The 23273-nt window shown below is 37.5% G+C and overlaps 1 protein-coding gene across 2 annotated transcripts in view; it reads left to right on the forward strand.

The window, feature by feature from the left end:
• The first annotated feature begins 1369 nt into the window (after positions 1-1369).
• epb41l5 (erythrocyte membrane protein band 4.1 like 5) overlaps positions 1370-23273 on the forward strand; it is a 39380-nt gene continuing 17476 nt past the window's right edge. The window contains exons 1-16 of one of the 2 annotated variants that reach the window (XM_039682940.2): positions 1370-1567; positions 2448-2652; positions 10273-10377; positions 12381-12423; positions 13083-13161; positions 13259-13303; positions 14115-14167; positions 16333-16453; positions 16747-16834; positions 16949-17037; positions 17558-17648; positions 18684-18853; positions 19663-19769; positions 20168-20186; positions 22071-22110; positions 22989-23113. In XM_039682940.2, the coding sequence (XP_039538874.2) occupies positions 2473-2652; positions 10273-10377; positions 12381-12423; positions 13083-13161; positions 13259-13303; positions 14115-14167; positions 16333-16453; positions 16747-16834; positions 16949-17037; positions 17558-17648; positions 18684-18853; positions 19663-19769; positions 20168-20186; positions 22071-22110; positions 22989-23113 (1355 nt within the window). In that variant the 5' untranslated portion in view covers positions 1370-1567; positions 2448-2472. The remainder of the gene's footprint in view (positions 1568-2447; positions 2653-10272; positions 10378-12380; positions 12424-13082; positions 13162-13258; positions 13304-14114; positions 14168-16332; positions 16454-16746; positions 16835-16948; positions 17038-17557; positions 17649-18683; positions 18854-19662; positions 19770-20167; positions 20187-22070; positions 22111-22988; positions 23114-23273) is intronic. The other variant, XM_039682941.2, reaches the window with a different exon arrangement.

Below are 23273 nucleotides of genomic sequence, written 5' to 3' on the forward strand. Positions count from 1 at the left end.
ACAAGTAGGCCCTGGGGGTGGGATTTGGGGGGTCAGTGCAGACGAGGAGGAGGGAGGGTCTATCTAGCCTCCATTTTTTTTTTCTAAAATACTTCAAACCTCAACAAGAAGTCACGTCAACAAGAAGTCACATCACTCAACATCGCTTAGAGCACCTTTAAGTAAAAGTGCAGAAGAACTCGTTTTTAAAAGTACTTAAGTTTCAAAAGTAAAAAGTAAATGTCAATGCATTGTTTTATTATTATTATTATTATATGTAAATACAGTAGGCCCACCTTATGCCTCTGAATCTATGGCTGCCTACCCCCATATCAATATCAAATTTATTTCTAGAACACAGTTCCAGTAATGGGATTGAATGTGAGATTGAATATAACAATGCCACTCAATAATCTCCACAGGTTCCCTCAAACAGTGCCCTATTTAAAGTTTTTTTTTTTTTTTTTTGGCTTGTAGTATGACAGCCTTACTGTTATCTTTAAGCTAGTGTGCTCCAAAACAATGACAAAAGTTGCATTTAGAAGACCAAACCCAACGTTGAAAAGGAAAATCAGGTTGATGTCAGAATCCAACGTCAGATTGACGTTAATCTCCAACGTTGGACAGACGTGTTGTATTGATGTTGAGAATAAAAATCGTGTTGACGTCAGAACCCAACAGATTGGCGTCAAACCGTTGTCGGGTTCAGACATCAAAAAGAAGTCGGGTTCTGACATCAGTCCGAATTTAATTTCCAACCAAAATGCACCTGACCGACGTTACTACTTTCTACTCAAGGACCTTGACAAAAAATGTAGTTGTGTAAAAAGTATGATAATTGTCTTTCAAATGTAGTGAAGTTTGAAAGACACTCAAAAAATAAAATAAATAAAACACTCAAGTAAAGTACAGACACTCAAAAAGTGTACTTAAGTACAGTAGCTACACCTTGTATTATGTTATAAAAAATTTAACAATGTTTCCTGTGCACCAAATCAAATGAGTTCTGGAGGCGACACTGAAGACTGGTGTATGGATCCTCAAAATTCAGAATTATCATTACAGGGGAAAAAAATACATTTTAATATTTTCAGTTAGAAAATAGGTCTAGGTTTGTGATAATATTTATTTTGCAATATTGCTGTTTATTTACTCTATTTTAATTAAATAAATGGAGCCTTGGTGAGCATAAGAGACTTCTTTCAAAAAAAATATTATTTTGGTAAACATTCAGTAGCAGGCTTTTACTATCTGATCACTTTACTATGTACCAGTCCATTACAAGAGGGATATACAGATCCGTAACAGTAACAGAATTCTCCAGAACACCGTCCCTTTAAATGTAAATCCACTTTTAGGGATTTACCTGACGTCATTTCCTGAGGCGAAAACAGCCACCCCCACCACACATCCCAGAATCTTTCGGAGCAGGGAGAATATCAGTTACACTTATCTAAAAAACAAGCAAGAAAAAACGTGGCTGTGCCACACTGTGGCTTAGAAGATGGATATTTCAAAGCACAGAGTTGTTTGTTGATACAAGCCGATGCTAGAGGACTTTCATTGGCGGAATATCCATCAATCTGCTGTAAGTATAGCTTTTGTCTTTGGTCTGACTGAGGATCAACAAGTGGATTCGCGCCGCTAGCGCGCGAGCCTCTCGACTGCGTTTATCCCTGAGGTGGAAGCGATATATATCAGAACAAAATTATAGTAATCGCCGGTGTATTGCCGTATTATATTCACTAGTTGTTTGTGCTTTTAATAGCTATTTTTTAGATAGTTACGCCGTTAAATGTCTGTTAGGTGCAGTATTTCTTGCGTAAAACAGGTGTCAGCGGAGTTCAGTCAGTCAGCGCGTGATCGCGAGCCGCTCGCTACAATTTTGACCAAAACATGAAATAGTTTATATTTTGCGCGTGCACGCAAGAGAGCAGCGTACACGTTTGTCGTTTTTTCCTCCGTTGTTTTCTTGAATAGTGCTTCAGTGTTGGTAAAAAGCGTGTGTAATTTGAAGACAACGTAACTTAATGAATAACTTGTAGGAACAGGAAAGAACCGATCACTGTCTTAGTAAGAAACACAATTTTTCTGTAAGACAAATCAGGAGATTTAAGTATAGCATTTAGGACAGTTAGTACAACTGCAGTTGTAGTTAGTCTATACATATCTTGACTTAGACCATTATTATAAATACCATCGTTTAATTAATAGAAATTATATTCTTAATGACATTACCATGGTAAGAAGATGTTGATCATTTTACTTGTGATGTTTTTTTTTAAAATTATTTTTACTGTGGCCTTATTACAAATTACTTATTTAAAGTAACAGTTAGTGTATAATTTTACACCACAACTGATTTTTGTTAGAAACTAAGACTATTAAAATTACAGCTGAATTTCCTATCTACTTCTTAACCACACAGAGATTTGCCTGAGTGTAACTGAGATGGTCTTTTTTTCCAGGCTGGACTAACAAATCTTCCTGAATATGCTGAGCTTTCTGCGCCGGACACTGGGCCGGCGGTCCATCCGCAAACATGCAGAGAAAGCTCGACTCCGGGAAGCCCAGCGAGCTACAACACACATCCCTGCTGCTGGAGATGCCAAGTCCATCATCACCTGCCGAGTTTCTTTGTTAGATGGCACAGATGTCAGTGTTGACTTGCCGGTGAGTAGACTAATGCCCAAGTGTTGCACAGTGTTTGGTTGATTATGGTTTTCATAAACCGGTCTGTTTGTTTAGTCAGTTTCAGTGTTCTTAAGAGTTGTATTTGTTGTGGCTCTTTTTTGATTGAGTTGTGAAGTGTTTTTCTTGAGTTGCTCAAGTTAAAAGGTGACCTTGATTGAAGATCAAGGTTGAATCCTTTTTCAGCCTGTACTTTGACAGATACTCCAGTCAGTGTGCCAGATAGAAAGCTGTTTGAGGCTGAAATCCTGAGAGAATGAAACTAGACATCACTGTTTAGTGACTACAGATGTGCTTAGCACTTGTTACTTGACTAATGAGAAGTCTTTACTCTCAACTTTGTAATTATGTTAAGATTAGGAATTCCTTCAACAAAGCTTTTTACTTATCACATCCACTTACCGGTAACTTATTTGTGCTGAACACTCATCATTTATGTTTTCAGTAGGCTACCATTTCCACCTTCAATCTGATGCTTGTCATTAAACAGTTTGTTTTTGCTGTTGTGTCTATATGACTTTACACTGTCTTAGCATGTGAAATGAGAAGCTGTGTTCAAGCTGAGGGTTTGTGGCCAGTTTTCCTTTTCCAGTATAAAGCCTACTCTTTCATATTTGATGCAAAAACTCCCATTTATCAATGAAGCCCTCCGCGCTGTGTAATGAATCCCTTATTGACATTGTGTTTATATTTCTTTGGTTATAATGAAAGGATTCACAAGCTGGCAAAACTTCCACTGAAAAAATAAAAACTGACTTCCACTGAAAAAAATAAAAACTGACTAACCATTCTGTCTAATTTAAACATTTTGCTCATTATTGGCCATCGGCCTCGCGCCGCTCTAACGTTTATATTGATTATCTGTTCAAAATGTTCTATGCAAACTGTTCTATTAAAGAAAAGATAAAAAATACATTTTATGTGTGTGCTGTAAAGTGGTTTGAAAAAATGAAATCGGAATAGGCTAAAATCGGTATCTGCAGGTCAAAGAAAGGAAAAATCGGAAATCGAGATTGGCCTAGAAAACTGTAATCGGTGCATCTCTACCCATAACTGTCCCAACCCGAAGAGTACCTGCATTAAATCTAGATCTACTACATCAGGTAGACAATAATGATTTATTTTATCATGCAGCACAAGCAATTAAACCAACATTAGGCATCAACATTAGTTGATGCATTTAAGTAAAATAGACGTGCAAGCCCAACATAATTAAAAGAAAATAACGTCATATTATGTCATAATATCAGCAGGCACGAGCACACATAGACATCAAAGGGGGCTTGAGCACCTCTCCTTTTTGACTGAGGTTGTCAATTACTTTAGTTTCAGTTTGCAAACGTCAGTGCTCAACACTGCAGAAACCTCGGACTGTCTTCAGAGACTACAGAGTATGAACACAAATAAGCACAGGACCGTCTGAAAGCAGCTGCCCATCAAGTGGGTACCGAATTGAGTCCTGCACCTGAACCACAAATGAAAACTTAAATATTATTCCAACCTTTACATCAAATATTAGCGCTTGCAGGACTCTGCTGTGTGGACAGTGAATGACTTGATCCCCTCAGCTTCTTAATGCCTTTGTTTACGCTTTGGTTGAGCCTCTGCCAGGATTTTCTCTGAGCTCCACCTGAATGTGTTAGGTATGATGTATGACTGAGTGTGTTGTTCAATTCAGTTTATTGTGCTTCTCATCTCCATTCCTATAAAGTTCAGTATTTCCACTGACTGATATTTTAGTGCATTTTTTAGTTGTTTTTTGTTAATATGTGCACATTTATGTTCCTCCTGTATATCACATTTAGTATAAGTTCCCTTGGGATTTGATCTGTTGTCAATTTTTAATTGCGTAAACTACCCATATTTTAAAATAACCGTTGTGGTCTTGCACCAATAATAATTGTCTGTGGTTTGCAACTCTTTAGACTCCACTTTCTGAATGCAACATAGTGTGATCATGTCTCAATTAACTCTTTTTCTGTTAATCAGTTATTGCACATTGTGTACATGTGGTAATTTGGTGCTCATTCACATTGAGGTCAGCTTATATTAAAGGCTTAAATGTATTTGATTTTGAGGCATCAGTTTAAGTCACTTATATTGCACTCAAAGATTTTATTGTTACATTTTTATTTATTATTGCAGCAGCGATGAAGGCCTAATAGATGTTATCTGTTTACTGAAGGCACTGGGTTTTGTTCATCCGTCTGATAAAGATCACTGCAATCTCTGGCTTGGTCTCTGTAGATGACTAATGGTGGCCTTTTTGAGGCTTGGCAAGGAAATAATAATTTCAAGTGGGATTCACATGCCATTGGCTAAGATCTCTTTAAAATCTTTATTCTAAAATCTGAATCTGCTTAAGATAGTTGGCACTATTTTGTTGTTGTTTTAAAGATTCCCTCTGATCTGTTATGCAGGACTAAAGGATGAGCATAAACTAAACTAGCGGTGATTGATAAATTAGATGATCTTTCATAACCAAGAGTAAACAAACCCATTAAATGAGCAGATTCCAGTCTAAAAAACAAACTTTAAGGAATTGCAAAAGTTATCAATTTATTCAACCTCATGCTTTTCCAAATGCATATGACTTTTGTTAATATGTGGAGTTTAACTTTAATGCTAAACTTTTCCACAACAAATAGGTTAAGCTTTTAAAAAAACTTTAATTGTTGTTTTTAAAGCCTGATCTTTTTTGGTTTCCTCTCCACACAAATTAACAGGGCTTAAAGTATTCCGGCACGCGGCGTGAGAAAAAAAAAAATAGGAACTTGCATGTGGTTTAATATTTTCAGTCAATTGATTTAACCTACCAATCAATCATATGTGAGGAACCCAGCTCTAACTAACAAACCTATCAGAACCAGAGCAGGGCGGGTCCTGGCAACACAGTGTGATTGAGATCCATGCGTCACTTTAGCGTCGTCGGTGAAAGCATGGAGCTCAAGTTCATGAAGCCTGGGGATGTCTATTTCACCGTTTGCTCACTCCAGGAGCTGCGCCTGGACTACGGCCATTTTTCCACCTGTCCCGCGCCCAGTTTGATGACCTGTTGTCCCGCATCTTATCACCCTCGCCCTCATCCACATAATCTGTCATTTATTTTTGTTTTGACGATAAATGGAGCCAGCCACCAAAATTGATTAACCTGTCCTGTGATTTTTTTTTTCTCTCTCTCACACAACACTGTCCAGACAAGAACTTATGCACTATTAGGGTTGAGGGTTGGGTATCGTTTGAATTTGAACGATTTTGATTCCGATTCCTTGTTTCGATTCCGGTTCCTAACGATTCTCGATTCCGATTCTTTTAAGAGGCAGGGTCAAAAAAGTTTAGCTAACCTTGCTAACCAACGGCCTTTCTGAAGGAAATAATCCTTTCTGAAGGAAATACTCCTTCTGTAAAAATCGAGACAGAACAGACTATGCTTCAAACCGTATATAGTGCGCACACTACGGAGAGGGAGAGAGCGAGAGGCTTCATGACACAGAGACTCAGGCACCGAAAATCAGGCACCAAAATTTTTGTTCTTATTCAGTCTGGTTACTACCGTTTACGTCAGAACCGGTTCCATATTGGGGCCGAGTTTCGGTACCCAACCCTAGTCGCCAGACACGCCCCAGCGGTCGTGCGAATGGTATTGTGTCGCTTGTAGTGTGAACTGAGCTTTATTCAAAGTTAACCTAAAGAACAGAGGGAACAGAGGAAAAAACTAGTCTTGACTAAAGAACGCTTGTAGCTTTGATAATAATTAATCTATATTTCATTTATAATTCATTCAGTGCAGACCGTTTTATAGCCATATTCAATTTCTGTATTGTACAGGTAAATATGACATTCATAATGGGTTTAATTGAGGATCATTTTAAGTTCACTTAAATTAAAAGTTTTTATACTTTTTGAAGCTTAATAAATGTTTAAAATTTTTGGGAAAATCATTTTCATCAGTAAGACTTTTGTTCATCTTCAGAACACAAATTAAAGGGGTCATGAACTGGCTTTTTAAATTTTATTATATTGTTGTCTGAGGTCAACTTATGACGTTCGCTTGGTTTTTGAATTCAAAAACATCAAAATGAATAAGTAATAGGCTATTTTGTACCCAAGTTGTGAGCCTTCCTGAAAAACGGTTGGTTTTTATGGGCGTCTCACACTGAAGACTTGGAAATAAACACCCACTGCTGTGAGTGGAGAACAGTTTTGCATATTATAATGAGTTTAACTCACCCGTCGGTGTACGTGGGGGAAAACGTCCAATGTTGTCAAATGGCAACCGGATTCGCCCATACATGTTCAACCAAGAGTCCGTGTGTTGCACAATTCCTGTCAGATCCAATATAGATGGCACAGCACGTTCTTTACTCTTAATCGGTGGTCAAATCCAGTCTTGTTTACAAAACAATCCTCAGTGAAATGAAGCGAACACTCAACGATGTTTTACCCTCATCAGCTGGAACGTCATTAAAAATAAAGTTTATCCATGAAGTCCTATTGGAATCCAGAGGAAGCTTACGCAGCAGCTGTCTTCTTCCACAACCAGGCACTGCACAATATTCTGTATTGCTCGCTAGATCGATCAGGTTTGTCATCACGATGTAGGCATGTATGTTAAGACTACTTAGCTATGCGTGTAATGCGCGAATCGGTGGGTGGGGCTAAACCGGCCGTGTTGAAGTAGGCGTTGATCTTCTTCTGCGGGGGTGGTGTTTTAACCCCTTCGACATCATAGTTTCCCACTTTTAAAAACGAGACGTTTTCAGAGGCTGGTGTAAATAAAAGCTTTTTTTGGACTAACAAGGATGTTTTCAGTTCTGAAACTTACAGGATATTCTTATAATATGATGACCTCTTAGATGTCAAAAGCTCAAGGAAAAATAGATTTGTCAGTTCATCACCCCTTTAAGATATGTTGATGAAATCTGAGAGTTGGATCACTCCTCCATAGGTTTTCTAAGGGATTTAAACTTGCTGGCCCAGAAAAGTTAAAGACATCTTTAAAAGTCCAAGTGACTACAGTGGCTCAATCTTAAGTTTATCAAGCAACGATAATACCTTTTTTTGCGCAAAAAATCAAACAAATATAACAACTTTATTCAACTATTCATTTTCTTCTCTGTGGGCCTCGAGTGAGTTCATGTAGTGTTGTAACAGTGCAGCGCTTCTGTGTTGTACGTCACAAGCATCACACACATGACCAGCGGTGGCCAATAGCATATGTGTCACATACAAAAGTTCAGGCTCAGGAATTTTTTTCACTTTAATCCCTAAATTAAGCACCAAAGTACAAAAGACAAACCACTTCTGCTCTCTAGAAGAGACAACAAACCTATTCTATAGTACTCTGAGAAAGAAGAGACATAAATATCTTTACAGTTCACAAGCTGCACAAACATGCAGTGACCATCTGGTGCATCTCCAAGGAAAAGCCTTACAAACAGTCACCCTGGATACCCATAAATGCTGAATTGATGTTTCACTGCTCAGTAAGAAGGTGGATGTTTCAAGTTCAATTAATTTTCTGGCTTGACATGCATGTCCTCTAACTCTTGAGTGAAGCCAAGCCCTACATAGGAAAGCCCAGTGTCACAAATCATGACAAGCATACATTAGGGCTGTTTGTTTAGCGAGTTTGACTGTTGACTTTTCTTTTTTTTAAGCTATAATTTTGGTAGTGCATCTAAGAGATGTTAGCATCTAAGAGATTCTTAGAATGCTGACAATGGGTTGTTTTATTATAAAAACGGTGATCTGATATTTGAAGTTACTTTCTGTCCTGCTTGCTGGAAGCAGACTGAGGAATGTAACTGCGCCTCCAAAGGCTGAATGTTGGCCTAGCAGCCTGGAAAATCTCAGCTGAACAATGTGAGTCCTGAGCCTGGGGTTCACTCAAGCACACAATGGACTCTTTGTCTGCATTCTTGCAGCTCGCTGGGATGCTTTGTACACTATGCCAACTTACTGGGGCCTGTGTGAGCATCCGGTGCTGAGCGCCTGGACTATAGTTAAACCGGCCTTCCCAACTTGGAGAAAAGCAGTTGGGTGAGATGCTTGTGTGTCAGCACTCTTTAATACGGAGATACTTGCACGGATGTAGCTATCCATAAACTACCATTTTGTTTACTGTATAAGACTAAAGAAAAAAGGGGTTTGATTAGAATCTGGTTTCAAGAAATTTAAACTCGTATAACTCACTGCTTTTCCACATCCATGATGTGGTCCCATTGTTTTTTGTCTCTAGTAGTAACATTTATCACTTGTTTTAAAGGGTTAGTTCACCCAAAAATGAAAATTAGCCTAAGTCATTATTTACTCACCCCCATGCTGTACCAACCCCGTAAGACCTTCGTTCGTCTTCGGAACACAAATGAAGATATTTTTGATTAAATTTGAGAGGTGGATCACTGCTACATAGGCTGCCTAAGGGATCGAAACTTGATTAAAAATATTTAAATATTCCATGTGACAACAGTGGTTCAAGTATAAGTTTATCAAGCGACGAGAATACTTTTTGTGCGAAAAAACAAACAGAAATAACGACTTTGTTCGACTTTTCATTTTCTTCCTTGTAGGTCTGAGACGATAGTTCAAGAGATTTCCACGACGCATGTGCGAGAACTGAACTAAAGTAATAGAAGGAGATCGCAATTCTCGCGCATGTGTCGTGGAAATCTCTTGAACTCTCATCTCAGGCCTACAAGGAAGAAAAGGAATAGTCGAATAAAGTATTTATTTTTGTTCTTCTTTTGTGAATCTTTTGTGCCTGTGTGACAAGTAATAACTTGTAAACGGACGCGTTTCAGAATGGATTTCACTGACATAGAGATACATGGAATATTTGCATCATGTTTATTTTTCTTTATTTGACAAAAAGCAGAACACTTTGTTTTTATTGTGAGTATCCACAACAAATAGACACTTAACAGGATCTAATGATGTACAAGACTTCTATGTAAGATCAAAATCAACTTGTAATTTAAGTCCTCTCTTGCATCGATAAGGAAAAAAGTAAGTTTGTCACGCCGGCGCGAAAGCCGACCCAAGAGGGTTAAACTGATTCCAAATATTTAAGGCCGTGTGTCCACCAAATAATTTTTATCCAGCTGAAAACACTAGACCCTCTGCTGAAAACGCCTAGCTGTTGAAGCCTGACAGTGCTTTGGCAGTGCAGCTTTTTTTTTTTCCCAGTTGAAACACTTTGGTTGCTCTGATACAGAATGTCCACACAAGTGTTACTAGTATCTAATATCACAACAAATAGTTTGTTTCTGAACTGTTTTTGAATTAAAAAACTAAGATGCAATGTCTGTTTGCTTGGCTCTTGTTTTAAATAATTTTGGTCCGTTATTATGCTTGTTGATACCATTTGTTGGCGTTGTACAAACAGGATGTGGTGGTTGGTCAGTGTTGTATTTGTCCCGCTCCTCCTCCACTCTGATTGGACGGCTGGGTAAAAATTGACAGTGATGAGCTCTGCATTTTACCCCAAGTTGAACAATCTTCAACTCTCAGCAACCAGTAAATAAAAACGTGCTCAGTGTGAAATAGACAGCACCTCTTGACTGTTAGGATATAAATTATGCTCTCTCTCTCTCTCACCAGAAAAAAGCCAAAGGTGCAGAGCTATTTGAGCAAATCATGTATCACCTGGACGTTGTTGAGAAAGATTACTTTGGCCTGCGCTTCATGGATTCTGCCCAAGTCCCGGTAAGAGTAAAAAAGTTTCTAGAAAGTGAATGCAAGATTTGCTTTAATATGGGATCACCTGATTTGATCATTGCTTTCCTGTTTATTACTAACAATCTATTTTGTATTAAGCACTGTATTAAATATATCAAACTAATCTTGCATCAAATTTGGCTGAATTAATTATTGTGTTAAATGAGAAATCAATCCAAAAAGTAGCTTTAGAAATAAGTATTTTGTTTGATTCAACAGAATTTAGCACACATAAACTTACTACAAAGGGGCTACAAAGGGCCATGCTTTTTTCAGAAGCTGTTTTTTAAGATATATTTACAGACCAAGACAATTACATATTCAGTTATATAAAGTTAAATTACATCTTTTATTTTACACAAAAGTCAGTCATCCAGAGATTTAAACGACATGAGAGTGAGTAAATGGAAATAAACAGATTTAGAATTTTTGGGCAAACTAACCCCAAAATATGAAACTATTGATACATAAGTGATACATAACATAACTCTCGGACACAATCAGTCTCTCTCACACTGTGTCACTTCGCACCCTCGCACCCACAGTGTCTCCGGCACCTCATAGACAGACGTGAGTGAGTGTGAGAGTGAGTGTGAAGGTGAGAGAGAGAGACGCGTGAGTAACAGAGAGACGGAGGGAGAGCAGGGAAAGGAAATGCAACTGAAAGTATACACTGCTTGTTTTAAATGGCATTGAAAAAAAATGAACAAAGCTCAATATGTGGTGGCCGGACTTGATTCTGTGGCACACCTCCGCGAATTAGTCTGTGTGGGAAACACTTCATAAAAGTCACGTGAGAACTACTCTGCTCGGTACTAAGGGCTTAGCGTCAAGTTTCTTAACTTTTTTGCCAATGAAAGCAGAGCCGTGGAGAGCCACTTCGCCATGCTTTCATTGTTTTGATGCCGTCATTGGAGCTGAAGTGACGGGAGGGGTTGTGTCACCCAGAATTGCTCCCCCCCGTCTGCATTTTCCCCAGACATACATTCATCTCCCACACAAAAACAGCATTTTATTCCAAATATATAAAATTCTGCGTTAACACTAGATTCCATGTTCATTGGCCAATTCCGCGATTCCGTGATCAGGGAAATTGTAGGACCCTAGATTTTTCAGGGGAGGTAGGGGGTAACCTTGTGTATTAAACTTGATGTGGGCAGCAACTGGCAGCCAGTGTAGTGAGACGAGGAGAGTTTAGTATCCACTCTTAGGATCAAGACTGAACACATTGCCTTGTTGTATGGCAGTTTTCATGATTTGGTTTGAGTCAAACACAACTCCCAAAATTCCTGACAGTTTTGGAAGCTGTTTTTATTGCTGTAATTAGCTAAATTTCAAGAGCATTCTAGATTTGGTACATTCCCTGCGTAAATTGTGCATTAACAACACTTTCATCTACAATCACTGAAAATCTGGAGCTTTTTCTTAATAACATTTGTTAAACATTGCCGTTTTATGCAGTTTCTTTTGCTTGAACAATTCTGATGGTTTCTTTTGCAGAATACATAGTCATAATTTGTTGACTTCTGTTCTACTGAATAAAAAGAACTTCAGGATGCACATTGTAAAAACTTTCATTATTGATACTTCATTATTATAAAAGCGATAAAATATTAAATATGCCAAAGAGCAGCAGGCAGAGCTCAGGCTAGTGCATAGAATGGAAAGAAGGAGGGAAGAGAATGTGAGGAATGTGTGGGAGAGATTGAGACTCCATATTCTTCCATCAGCATCTGTCTCCACTCTCCCTCCCTCCACATTGTTCATGCATCACCCCATTGTAGCAGCCCATCTCAATAGACGGGACAGAATTTCCTAGTGTGTATGAAACACTTTTTGCCCACCAGCCAAAGTGGCCGATGAATTTTTATTGATTTATTTATTTTTAACTACACTTGTTGTTTAATGTTAGTGGTGTATGCAGACAATTAAAGGTTTTCCATATTCCCAAACAAGTGACTCGTTTCATTTATCTACTTTACTTTTTACAGCATTGGCTTGATGTCACCAAAAGCATCAAAAAACAAGTCAAAAGTAAGTAAAATGTTTTCTTCCTGCTGAACTCACATTTTGTTAAATGATGTTTTGATTAGCAATATTGTGAAGGGTTCTTTGATTAATGATTTGATTATTATGAAGATATTTTGGTGCAAAACTGCTGAACACCTGTGACAGTGGAATTTGTTGTTGTAGAGACAACAAGCACACACACACACACACACACACACCGCTGATGCAAATTCTCCGCCCACCTGTCAATATCAGGACCTTGTCAGTACTTCTTTCACCCTTTTATTGATGGACAGTGTTACATTGAGAGATAATTTGCTCCAAGTGAGAATGTTAGTGTGAAATTGAACACTGTATATGCCAATGTTGTTTTCAAAAAAAATAATAATAAAAAATTACACAAAATAATAAAAAAAAAAAAAAAAAAATTTATTTAGTCTTCCAGAGTACTCTTAGAAATAACTGTTTGTATAAGGTTAATGCTTAACTGTGTATGTGAAGGGCAGGTAATAATGAACCATGAAATGGAAACTCTGTATCTCATCACGTGAATGACGTTCATCCTGAAATTCCATTTCTCTTCTGCAATCTTTATCATTAACTTTGTACCGCAAAAAAACTATACACAAGCCATTTTGCTTTGTTTGACGTGTCTATGTTCTCTACCTTTTGCTTTATTTTAGTCGGACCACCATATTGCCTCCACATGAGAGTAAAGTTCTACTCCTCAGAGCCCAACAACTTGCACGAAGAGCTAACAAGGTTCATCACCTGTTTATACCATTAACAAACTAAATATTCACTCAATTGTTTTACTTATTTCTTACTTATTTTTTTCTATGTTCATTATCTCTTGTAGATACCTTTTTGTACTACAATTAAAGCAGGACATTCTCAGTGGAAAGTAAGTGAAGTTGTTTCAAATTGTGTCCTTAATGTTAAAACATCCTGACATTTGAGTTGTCTAATTATTATTACTATTAATAATCACTACTATTAAATAAGTTTTATTGTGAGTTTTTGAGCAATCGATTGTCTGTACTGACACATTTCCATTCTTAAAAGGGATACTCCACCGTTTTTTTCATATTAAACTATTTTATTGCCATAATTAAGATGAGTTGATGCATAAATCTGTCATTTCAGTGTGTGCACTCAATCGCTCTGGTGCGCGAGACACTTTGATTGCACTCAACTAGCCAAGTTCATTCAATATGGGCCAAGCAGAGAAAAGACAAAACACCTCCACGTTTTCCGTATTTAAATACAGTTACAGGAGTAGTGTAACTCAACCTAGGATGGTGACACAAAATAAAACGTTGCGCTTTTCTAAGCAATGGCAATAGGAAAGTGTGTCCAAACTTTTCAATGGTACTATAATACACATACAAAATATTGCTACTGTATTATAATATACACATAAATAATATCGGATGATATATCGGTATCTGGCTTTTTTGTTTTTTATTGGTATCTGCATCGACCCCCAAAAATCCATGTCGGTCGGGCTCTATTATACTGTTTTTCCGACTGATTTAAGAATTTAAAATTGTATTTCTAAACTATGCAGTCAGTGTTATTAAGGGCATTGCAGAAGATACCTTTTACATGTAACAGAATCTGTGATAAATTTCTCACTGTAACAAAACAAAACTTTGTAAAATGCTTTTTGTGAAGACTTGGTAAACATGCTTTGATCATCTTGTTTGATCTAGGTTAGAGTGCTCGTTTGACACAGCAGTGGAGTTGGCTGCGTATGCTTTACAGGGTAAGTAACAAAACTGAATGTTTTTTTTTTAATTAGTTCATCAGTACTATGATTTATACTACATACTGTTCAAAAGTTTGGGGTTTGGGGTTTTTTGAAAGTTGCTTATGTCAATCAAGACTGCATTTATTTGATTAAAAATACTGTAAAATTTAATGTGAAACATTATTGTTTAAAAATATATTTTAAAGTGTAATATATTCATTTGATTGCAATGCTGAGTTTTCATAATCATTACTCCAGTCTTCAATGTCGTGTGACCTGATACTTCATACAGAAATCATTAAAATATGCTGATTTAGTGCTCAACAAAATTCCTTATTGCCATTTTTTCTTATTATTGTCAAGGATTTAAACAAAGTTTTAAGAAGGGTATTTATTTGAAATAGACATTTAAAATAAAAAATATATAATGGTCTTTCTTGTCACTTTTGCTGAATATTTTTTTATTTCTTTCAAACTTTGAACAGTAGTGTATATTACAGTATATTACACATTCTTTTCATTTCAAGGGGTCATTTGGATTTTTGTAAGTTTTGAGTCAGAGAGAGAGAGGGGATGTGACAATGTTTAAATTTTTTTCTTTCATTCTGAAAGTAAATGACGGCTCATTAGTGTGGGTCTGAAAGCAAGGGTTCATAATCCTCCTCTTCCTACTGTGCTCTGATCTTCTACATAAATGCACAACACTGCTGGCATTTAGCAGCTTTTTTTTCCTTTTCCTTTTTTAATTAGAGCTGTTTTAGAAACACAGTCATGTAATCTCAAGTTTTGAGGGTCATGTGTTTTATCTGTTGGCGAGAATGATTTTCCCTGGTTCTCTCTAATTATGATATCTTCTAGTGGTGTACAATATATTGGCCGCCGATTATGGTACATTTTTTACACATCAGTATCATTCCAATATCAAAATAGGACCCATGTGAACAGGCCGATAATCATTCCTGTGTATTTGACGTGGATGTGTGGGGGCGGGGGTGTTTGTTTTTGCATGAGCGCAAATTACGTGCGCAAGAAGACTGGAACTTGCGCGCTGTTTTCTGTCAGCCTTACTAAGGCGTATTTTTGTCCCGCCAAAGCCTTATTTGACTGGTAAATTATGTAGATGACTGACTGCTGCGCTTGTTTAACTAAGAGAACGAGTTGAGAGAGTGAAATCCCTGGTCGTGTGTGCACTCATGCTGTCTTCAAACTGTCTTGTTCTCTCTCCCTCCCTCGCACATATTAATGAATTGAGTTTACTCTATATCTTTGAGAATACACGTTGGTAAAAGGTCGGAAGACAGAAGTTTTTTTTTTTTTTTTTTTTTTCTCTGAACTACCACTGGTTATGAATTGTGCTAAAATAACGTTGCCTTGTCTTCTCTGAAAATCTTTCCACACATTCAGATGACATAAAAAACACTTTCAATAAAGTGATAATGTTTTCTGTGTTGAGACAAATCTTGTGCAATGTCTTAAACTGCCGGGATAATCACACAACGTGTGCCGTGGTCCGTTAAGGACATGTCCGATTCACGAACTAATGACTCATTTGAACCGATTGACTTTAATGGATGGTTAAAACATCTGATCAGTCCAACACTGAACTCGATAGACATAAATTGGAAACGCTTTACAATAAGGTTCCAATAATGTCTAATTAACTACATTAGTTAACAATTCTATTAATATTAGTTTCTGTGTGGATTTACTCCATGACAAAACCGCCCCAGTCATTCTAGAATGATTCCTTCTTTCAAAGAGCTGGTAAAATTGTTTCTATTTCGCAATATATATCACAGAAAAAAAATATTGCAAAATCATTTTTTACCAATATCGTGCAGCCCTAATCTTTGCTATGTGTTTTCTATACAGAGATATCGACATCTGTAAATATTGGTATCGGCCATAACAGCATTATTAATATCGGTTATCGGTATCGGCCACAAATTTCACATCGGTGCTTCACTAATATCTTCATAACTTCACCACCGTGGCTGCTGTGGAACAATTTGAACAATCAATCTGAATTTGAGTTGTGACATGACAACAAAATCTGCAACCAGTTGCAATTATTTTCTTCAAAAATGGTACCGATCATGATGGAGCATTCAGTCCTGAAAAATCTAAATCAGCTAAATGCTACAAACTTTGTTGCTGATCTGTAGCATTTTTCCTTTCAGCTGAACTGGGAGATTGTGACCCTGCCGAACATGGACTTGACCTGGTGACAGAATTTCGTTTCACGCCAAACCAGACGGAAGACATGGAAGTAGACATCTTCAATGCCTGGAAGGAGTGCAGGTATAAATTAAAGAGCTCAATCTGTAAAAACCTTTTAAGTATGTGCTTCAAGAGGAAATCTAAATTTAAAGCAGGTGGATGAATGTCAATGTGTAGGTCATCACCTCTGACTCTTCCTGGACCTCTCCTGTCTACTCAACCAAAGCTCTACTGTTGACCCTGACCACTTCAAATGTGATTTATGACTCATCACTAACCTCAACCAGCTGTAATCGGCAGCAGATGTGCAGCAGCTCGGGTTGTTTTATGTTCTTTACTTTTTGTTTTACCCTGTTCATTTGCTGGTGTTGCAGGGGCCAGACTCCAGCACAAGCTGAGATAAACTACCTGAATAAGGCCAAATGGCTGGAGATGTATGGGGTGGACATGCATATGGTCAAGGTATGCATTTTTAAAGCATGCAAAGAGTTGGTTAAAATCAGGATCTTGAGGGGCTCCCTCATCAATCCAGATATATCTAGAAACTTATCTGTTCTTTGCTACTTCGTCTGCCAGGCACGTGACGGAAATGAATACAGCCTGGGTCTGACCCCCACTGGCGTGCTTGTGTTTGAGGGGGAAACTAAGATTGGCCTGTTCTTTTGGTAAGTGCTCCCTCACCAGATCTTTATAGCTGCAGTTTGTCACTTCTTCACCACTAGCAGCCCCAAAACGGATTTTTACATTTAGAAACATTTTTTTTCTGAAATAGTTTAACATTTAAAAAACTTTTTATCAGCTCAGAGTAATAAGAGGCAGTCTATAATACTATAGAACAAAAATGGTACATTTATTAAGAGGAGAATATTTAAATTTCCCTGCACATTACTGTTGTTAAAAGTTCATTTTATCTGCATATCAATTTCCAATATACAAATTTGTAATATTATTAGTAACTGCACTTATTAATGCAAAACAATAGTAATTTAATGATTAAATGTACTTTATGCTAAATTGTCCCCTTGCGTTACCAAATACGATGCTGGCGCCAACATCTGTAGAACTTAGTGGAACCGGTGCTACTGCACTCAAATGTTAGTCTGGCCTGTCTAACTGTTCTGTCATACTCCAGTAAATGTAATGACAATGACCATTTTATCTAAAGCAAACCGGTTGTCTGCACAGGCCCAAGATCACACGTTTGGACTTTAAGAAGAGCAAACTCACCCTGGTTGTAGTGGAGGATGATGAACAGGTAATGCAGGAGACAGAAGAGGTAAAGAAACATCTCGTACTCACACACAGTTGACACATGATCTGCTTGTTAGGGGTGATTGAAAATAGTATGCACTCAGTTTGGTCTGTAGCTGGAATTAACATGCATCTTAAATCTCCTGTGACCACTTCTGATAAACAAAAATAACATACATCTGCAATAATACAATGTGAGGCAGGGATCTTTGTGAATCGTCGTTGACAATGTGAAACATTGTCAGTTATGACACCTGATGGTGTCAGATAGCAAATAAAAATGTATTTTGATGGGGGCTTAGGTTTGGTGCATTACAGTACTGGGTTCTGGTGAGTCTGGAAGTCTGTTGCTATTATTTCAACAGATTCATTAAATACATGCTCTTCATGTTTCAGAGTGAAGCCCTGCATTACACACATTCAGCTTATGATCTAGTGTTCTCCTTGTCTTGGAGCCACTCATTTTGCTGTAAACTGCTTACATATTTGGGAGCGCAACATGCACTCTTTCCAAACTTGTAATGTAAAGCACTTATACAAAACAGATGTCAGCTTTAAGGTCTCTGTGTTGTTGTTTTTTTTTTTTTTTTTTTTTTGCCAAACTAAAAGCTATGGTAATAATTAAATTTGATATTTTATAATCGGATTGATATACAATCGAACATTTTTGTGCTAAATTGTAGAGCCTTACAAATAACCACAGAAAACCTGGAGCTTTTTTTAAAAGAAAAAAAGAAAAACACATTTTTCACAAATCGCAACTGCAGTTTGTTATCATAAAAACACAATTAGAAATTTTCTCTGAATTGCAGTGCTAATAGCACTCAGAAATAATAGCTAAATGGCTACTGGGCTTTTTGTGTGCACTTAAAGAGAACTCTGTCTAGCCCAAATAAGCTTCTCTTAATTGTGTAACAAAAGAGTCTAATCTAGTGATTAGTAGTGAGTTTGCATTTGTTTATGCCTTCTACATTCTTAAACCATTCATTCTGTGCTTCTTTTGTCAAATCAATGGATGAATTAATAGTGCACTGCTCTTACATTTTGTACTCTGCCGTAGGGGAAAGAGCAAGAGCACACATTCGTCTTCCGCATGGACCACCCGAAAGCCTGCAAGCATTTGTGGAAGTGTGCCATAGAGCACCATGCCTTCTTCCGCCTACGTGGCCCCGTCCAGAAAAGCTCAGCCCGCTCCGGGTTCATCAGAATGGGCTCACGTTTCAGATACAGGTGAGTTTTTCTACAGTTCATTAATCATTCATCCATTGTGAGTGTATGGCAGATAATAAAACAGGGAAAATAAATTCTACAGACATAGGACAATGACTTAGAAACTTAGCACACACTAAAACTACTCGCACTGAACTTAAGCAACTCCATGGCAATGTCTTGGTGCTGACACACAACAAGCATTGTTGCAATATGTTTTGCGGGGGCAAGCGCCACCAGTTACTTAGACTACTTGATTACTTGCTTTTGTTGAAAGCAGCCACTAATGTTGTGTAATTTAAATTTGGTGAAGGGTTTGGCTCTTAAAAGTATTATATGTCATATGTAGTTTGTATAATAAACCCATTATAATCTTGCCCCGTGGTCGGTTGAATGTTTTGTCTTTTGCTTGGCTTGAGATAAGACTTCCTGTTTTTCATAGGTCCTCTTTACACTATGTGCTGCTAAGTTGTAAATCATACCATGGTTTGGTTTAAACGTGGATGCTCTTACTATGGAATTGCATCTTATCTCCAGCTGCCAGCCTGGAACTTTGATGTTGTCCAGTTCGGCTTCCTATTGGTCAGGCATTTTTTTTTTTTTGCCTGCTTTTATTTTCGCAATTATCCAGGCTCAAGAATTAACCTTTTTTTATGTTAGTCTGTTGTTTATTTTCCCCTGTGTGTGTGTCTGATTGTCTCATTTTTTTGTTAATTTGTTTGCTAATGCTGGTTGGTCTGCTTATTTGCTTAATGAGTCAGCAGGGATTTATCAGGAAGGTTTTAAAGATATACATGTAATTGACGTTAATTTCTTTTATTTGTGGGAAGTGGGAAGACAGAATATCAGACAACTAAGGGCAACAAAACTAGACGATCTGCCTCGTTTGAAAGACGACCAAGTCGCCGTTATTCTAGAAGAACCATGCAGAACAGAGGTGAGAAAATAAACTGTTCAGTGTTGGGGAATAAAACTGCTTAATGTAATAACTCTACCAACCTTTTCAATAACATGGCATTCTCAGGTTTAAGACATGTAGTCGTTTTATTTATTTAATGCTCCCAACAACAAGTAATATCCCAATGAACCAGCCATTACTTTTCTTTTTTTATCCAGATGTCCCTGTGCAGCATTTTTTTGTCCATTTTTTGCCTCCGATAAATGGTTCTAATGTAATCAGCTTTTGTTTTTTTTTGTTTTTTTATCAGCTCCTTCAAATAGTTGATTCTTCCCCAGCACTGTTTCAGCTACATATACATATTTCTGTTGTGACTTAAGCTTTATGTGATCTTGCATAATACCATGCTCATTATCTTTTGTTATTTTTCACTGCAGGTCCTAACAGATCATTAGAGTAAGTATTTTACATTGCTGCATTGTGAAATGGAATTTAAATTTTCTTTTGTATAGTGATGTGACTTTCACTTTCAACTACGGCTGGACCCGAATATTCAAATATTTATTCGGTGGGTTGGTATTTACGGAAGCCCTGAACCGCAACGTAATTTTTAAAAAAAAACAAAATAGCATTTCGAGAATAAAGTCGAAACATTTCGGGAATAAAGTCGAAACATTTCGGTAATAAAGTTCAAAGATTTTGGGAATAAAGTCGAAAGGTATACCCACTGCCGTAAAGTCAAAAGGTATACCCACTTCCATAGGTATTCGATTTGAAAATGTGACATTCGAATATTTGTACTTTTGCACACTTTGCCACTCGAAACTGTTCTCATTCGTGCTTGAATGTTTTGCGCTATAAAATCTGGTGAAATGTGTGTTTTATATCACTAGTGCAGTGTCCGTTCTCGCAGCATAAGCTCTGCTCGCAAAAGGCGTGCCGGCTCCCGCTCGCACTGTGCACTGTTCTGTAGTTTATTAAAAAGTTTATTAATTCTGAACGTGTCGCGTCTCGCCTGTCTATCTATATTGCACCAAATACGACACTGCACTGCCTTGTGAAGTCGTTTGGATGAACGTTTCTCGAAACAATCAAAATGCAAACGGACAGACAGACATAGGCTATAGAGATTCCGAAGCTATTCGATGCTCATGACTACCGAAGCTTCAAAGCTCAATAAATGCTATTCGGCCCAGCCCTACTTTCAACATCAGTCACAAAATATGTCATTTGAAAGCATACCAACAGTTTTCAGAGCTGTTCACCACTTCTATGGACTCAATCGTGATACTATCGTGTGTGTGTATAGTAACTGTTGATGAACTGTTGATGATTTAATGTCCAGAGCCTTTTTACATTTTAGTTTATTCCAACATGCACTCAAAACATAACTAAAGTTAAAGTCTTTTGAGTTAATTTCTTAACATGATTTGAATGTAAAATAGGGTATGAATTACTACTGTTTTATAAGGGTGTCAAATCGAAATCGATCAAAATTAATTCACAATCTCGAACTTCGAATTAAAAAAATGGAATCGTCGATGCTGCCACGCCCCCCATGTCAAGTCCTTTCGGCTTGTCAAGCGGAAAAAAAACACGCGTGTTGAAGGGCTGCGAGTCTATGGTCAACCTCCTCTAAATAAGCTACAGACATTAAAAAGATAGCATTGTAACTGCAGATGCAGGAGACCCATTAACAGAACTTCCCCCTACTCTTTGAATGAAGTCGCAGGTGTGGAAGTTTTTTGGATTTCAACTGAGTAATGTTGACAACGTTCGCTCTTCAAAAAAGCCACAGTTTGCAGACATCCGAAGTCTCGCGGAAGTTCCGGGAGTCTCCCGCATATTGATAGCGGCGTTCTGATGCACACAAATTAGTTAAAATCTCCCGGAATCTAGAGTGAGAGAGCAAAAACGAGCGTGCATGCCGAGACAGAAAAAACTGTGCTCCAGTATTGAGCGCACGGCAGAGAGGGAGAGAGCGAGAGACCTTGAGGGTATGCCACATGAAGTGCACGTAAGACAGAGAACATCCTGATTGGTCGATTGATCTTGATCGCACAATCTTTAGCTGACTGGGTTTTCTAAAGGGAACTTGTGCATATTTTTAGGATGAAATCTACAGAAAGTTTTGATCATAAGGCCCCCTGGTCACATGCTAAAACAACATCAGGAATGTATTGGCTCATGCTGATCCAGTGTTGGATTGACATGGCCATGTTTTCTGGTCACCTCTATAAAGAGACCATCTTTGTGCTCCCTACTGAAGCCAGTCAACAGTAGCTTATAAACCCAGACATAGGTTATATATCACTCACATTTTCTCTTCTCTTTCCACAGTAACCACAATAACGGAGTGAGCCCAAGCTTAGAAACGAAGGTAGTACATACTTGCAGTTACCTTACAAAAATATATACTTTTGTAATGTTTACAAATGTTTTTATTTTATTTTTTGTTTGTTTTAATCTTACATTAAAAGAAATGTCAAGGCATATTTCACTACAAACTTGATTGAAAATGATTGCATATGAGTAAACTAAAGAAATTAAAGTCTGGGCACTTTTAAAAAAGATACTAAGATACATACTGTTTAAAGGTTTGGGGTCAATAAAGATTGTTTTAATTAATACTTTTATTCAGTAAGGATGCATTAAAAATGTGACAGAAATCTTTTTTTTTTTAAATACTGTTTCAAAGAAATGCTTTCTAGAACATCAAAGAATCATAAAAAAGTGTCATGGTTTCTACAAAAATATTAAGAAGCATATTTTCAACGTTGATGATAAGAAATGTTACTGCACCAAGTGTGCACCTATAATGGCTGGGTTATTTGAGTAATGGCTGCACAAAATTCAGCATTTTCATCACAGAAACAAACTAAATTTTAAAATAAATTGAAACAATTATTTTAAATAGCAAGATTTCTATTTTATGATCAAATAAATGCAGCTTTGGTGAGCATAAGAGACTTCTTCCAAAAAATATTACAATACCTTACCAACCCTAAACTTGCAAAAATTCACGTCACAATTTGAGTAATATAAATAAATGTTAAATATAAATTTGGCTCCTTAAAATAAACTTGAACCGTTAATTATTTCAATAAATTAGTCAGCAAGTTTATACTGCATATTTTTTATTAGTTTGATTTGGACTTGATTATTTTTATCATACATTCACATGTTTGGTTTGGCAAGGCTATTTAGCTTGGAGTGTTTTTGTATCTAAATGCAGCCCACACATCTTTTTTTTCTCAGCCCACCCAATCACGGCCTCCCTGGTCCGGTATTCCTGTGGTCAGCCCCCCACTCTCTGCACCAGGTTCCATGGAAATCGAAACCCTCCCCAGAAGTCCCGGTGGCAGCCAATCGGACAAGAGGAGGTGAGCTTCTCACAATTTTAATGCAATAAGACCTCTAAGCAGGTTAATCTGATTCCCTGCTGTTACTTCAGGCCCACGCACAGCCAGTTAACATCACTTTGGCAGAGTGCAACACTTGTATAAATGATATTTTTGGGCTGTTTGGTCCTGCTGGGCTGTT

The sequence above is a fragment of the Pimephales promelas genome, chromosome 7 (assembly GCF_988280905.1).
Source record: "Pimephales promelas chromosome 7, fPimPro1.hap1.1, whole genome shotgun sequence".
NCBI classification, from domain to species: domain Eukaryota; kingdom Metazoa; phylum Chordata; class Actinopteri; order Cypriniformes; family Leuciscidae; genus Pimephales; species Pimephales promelas.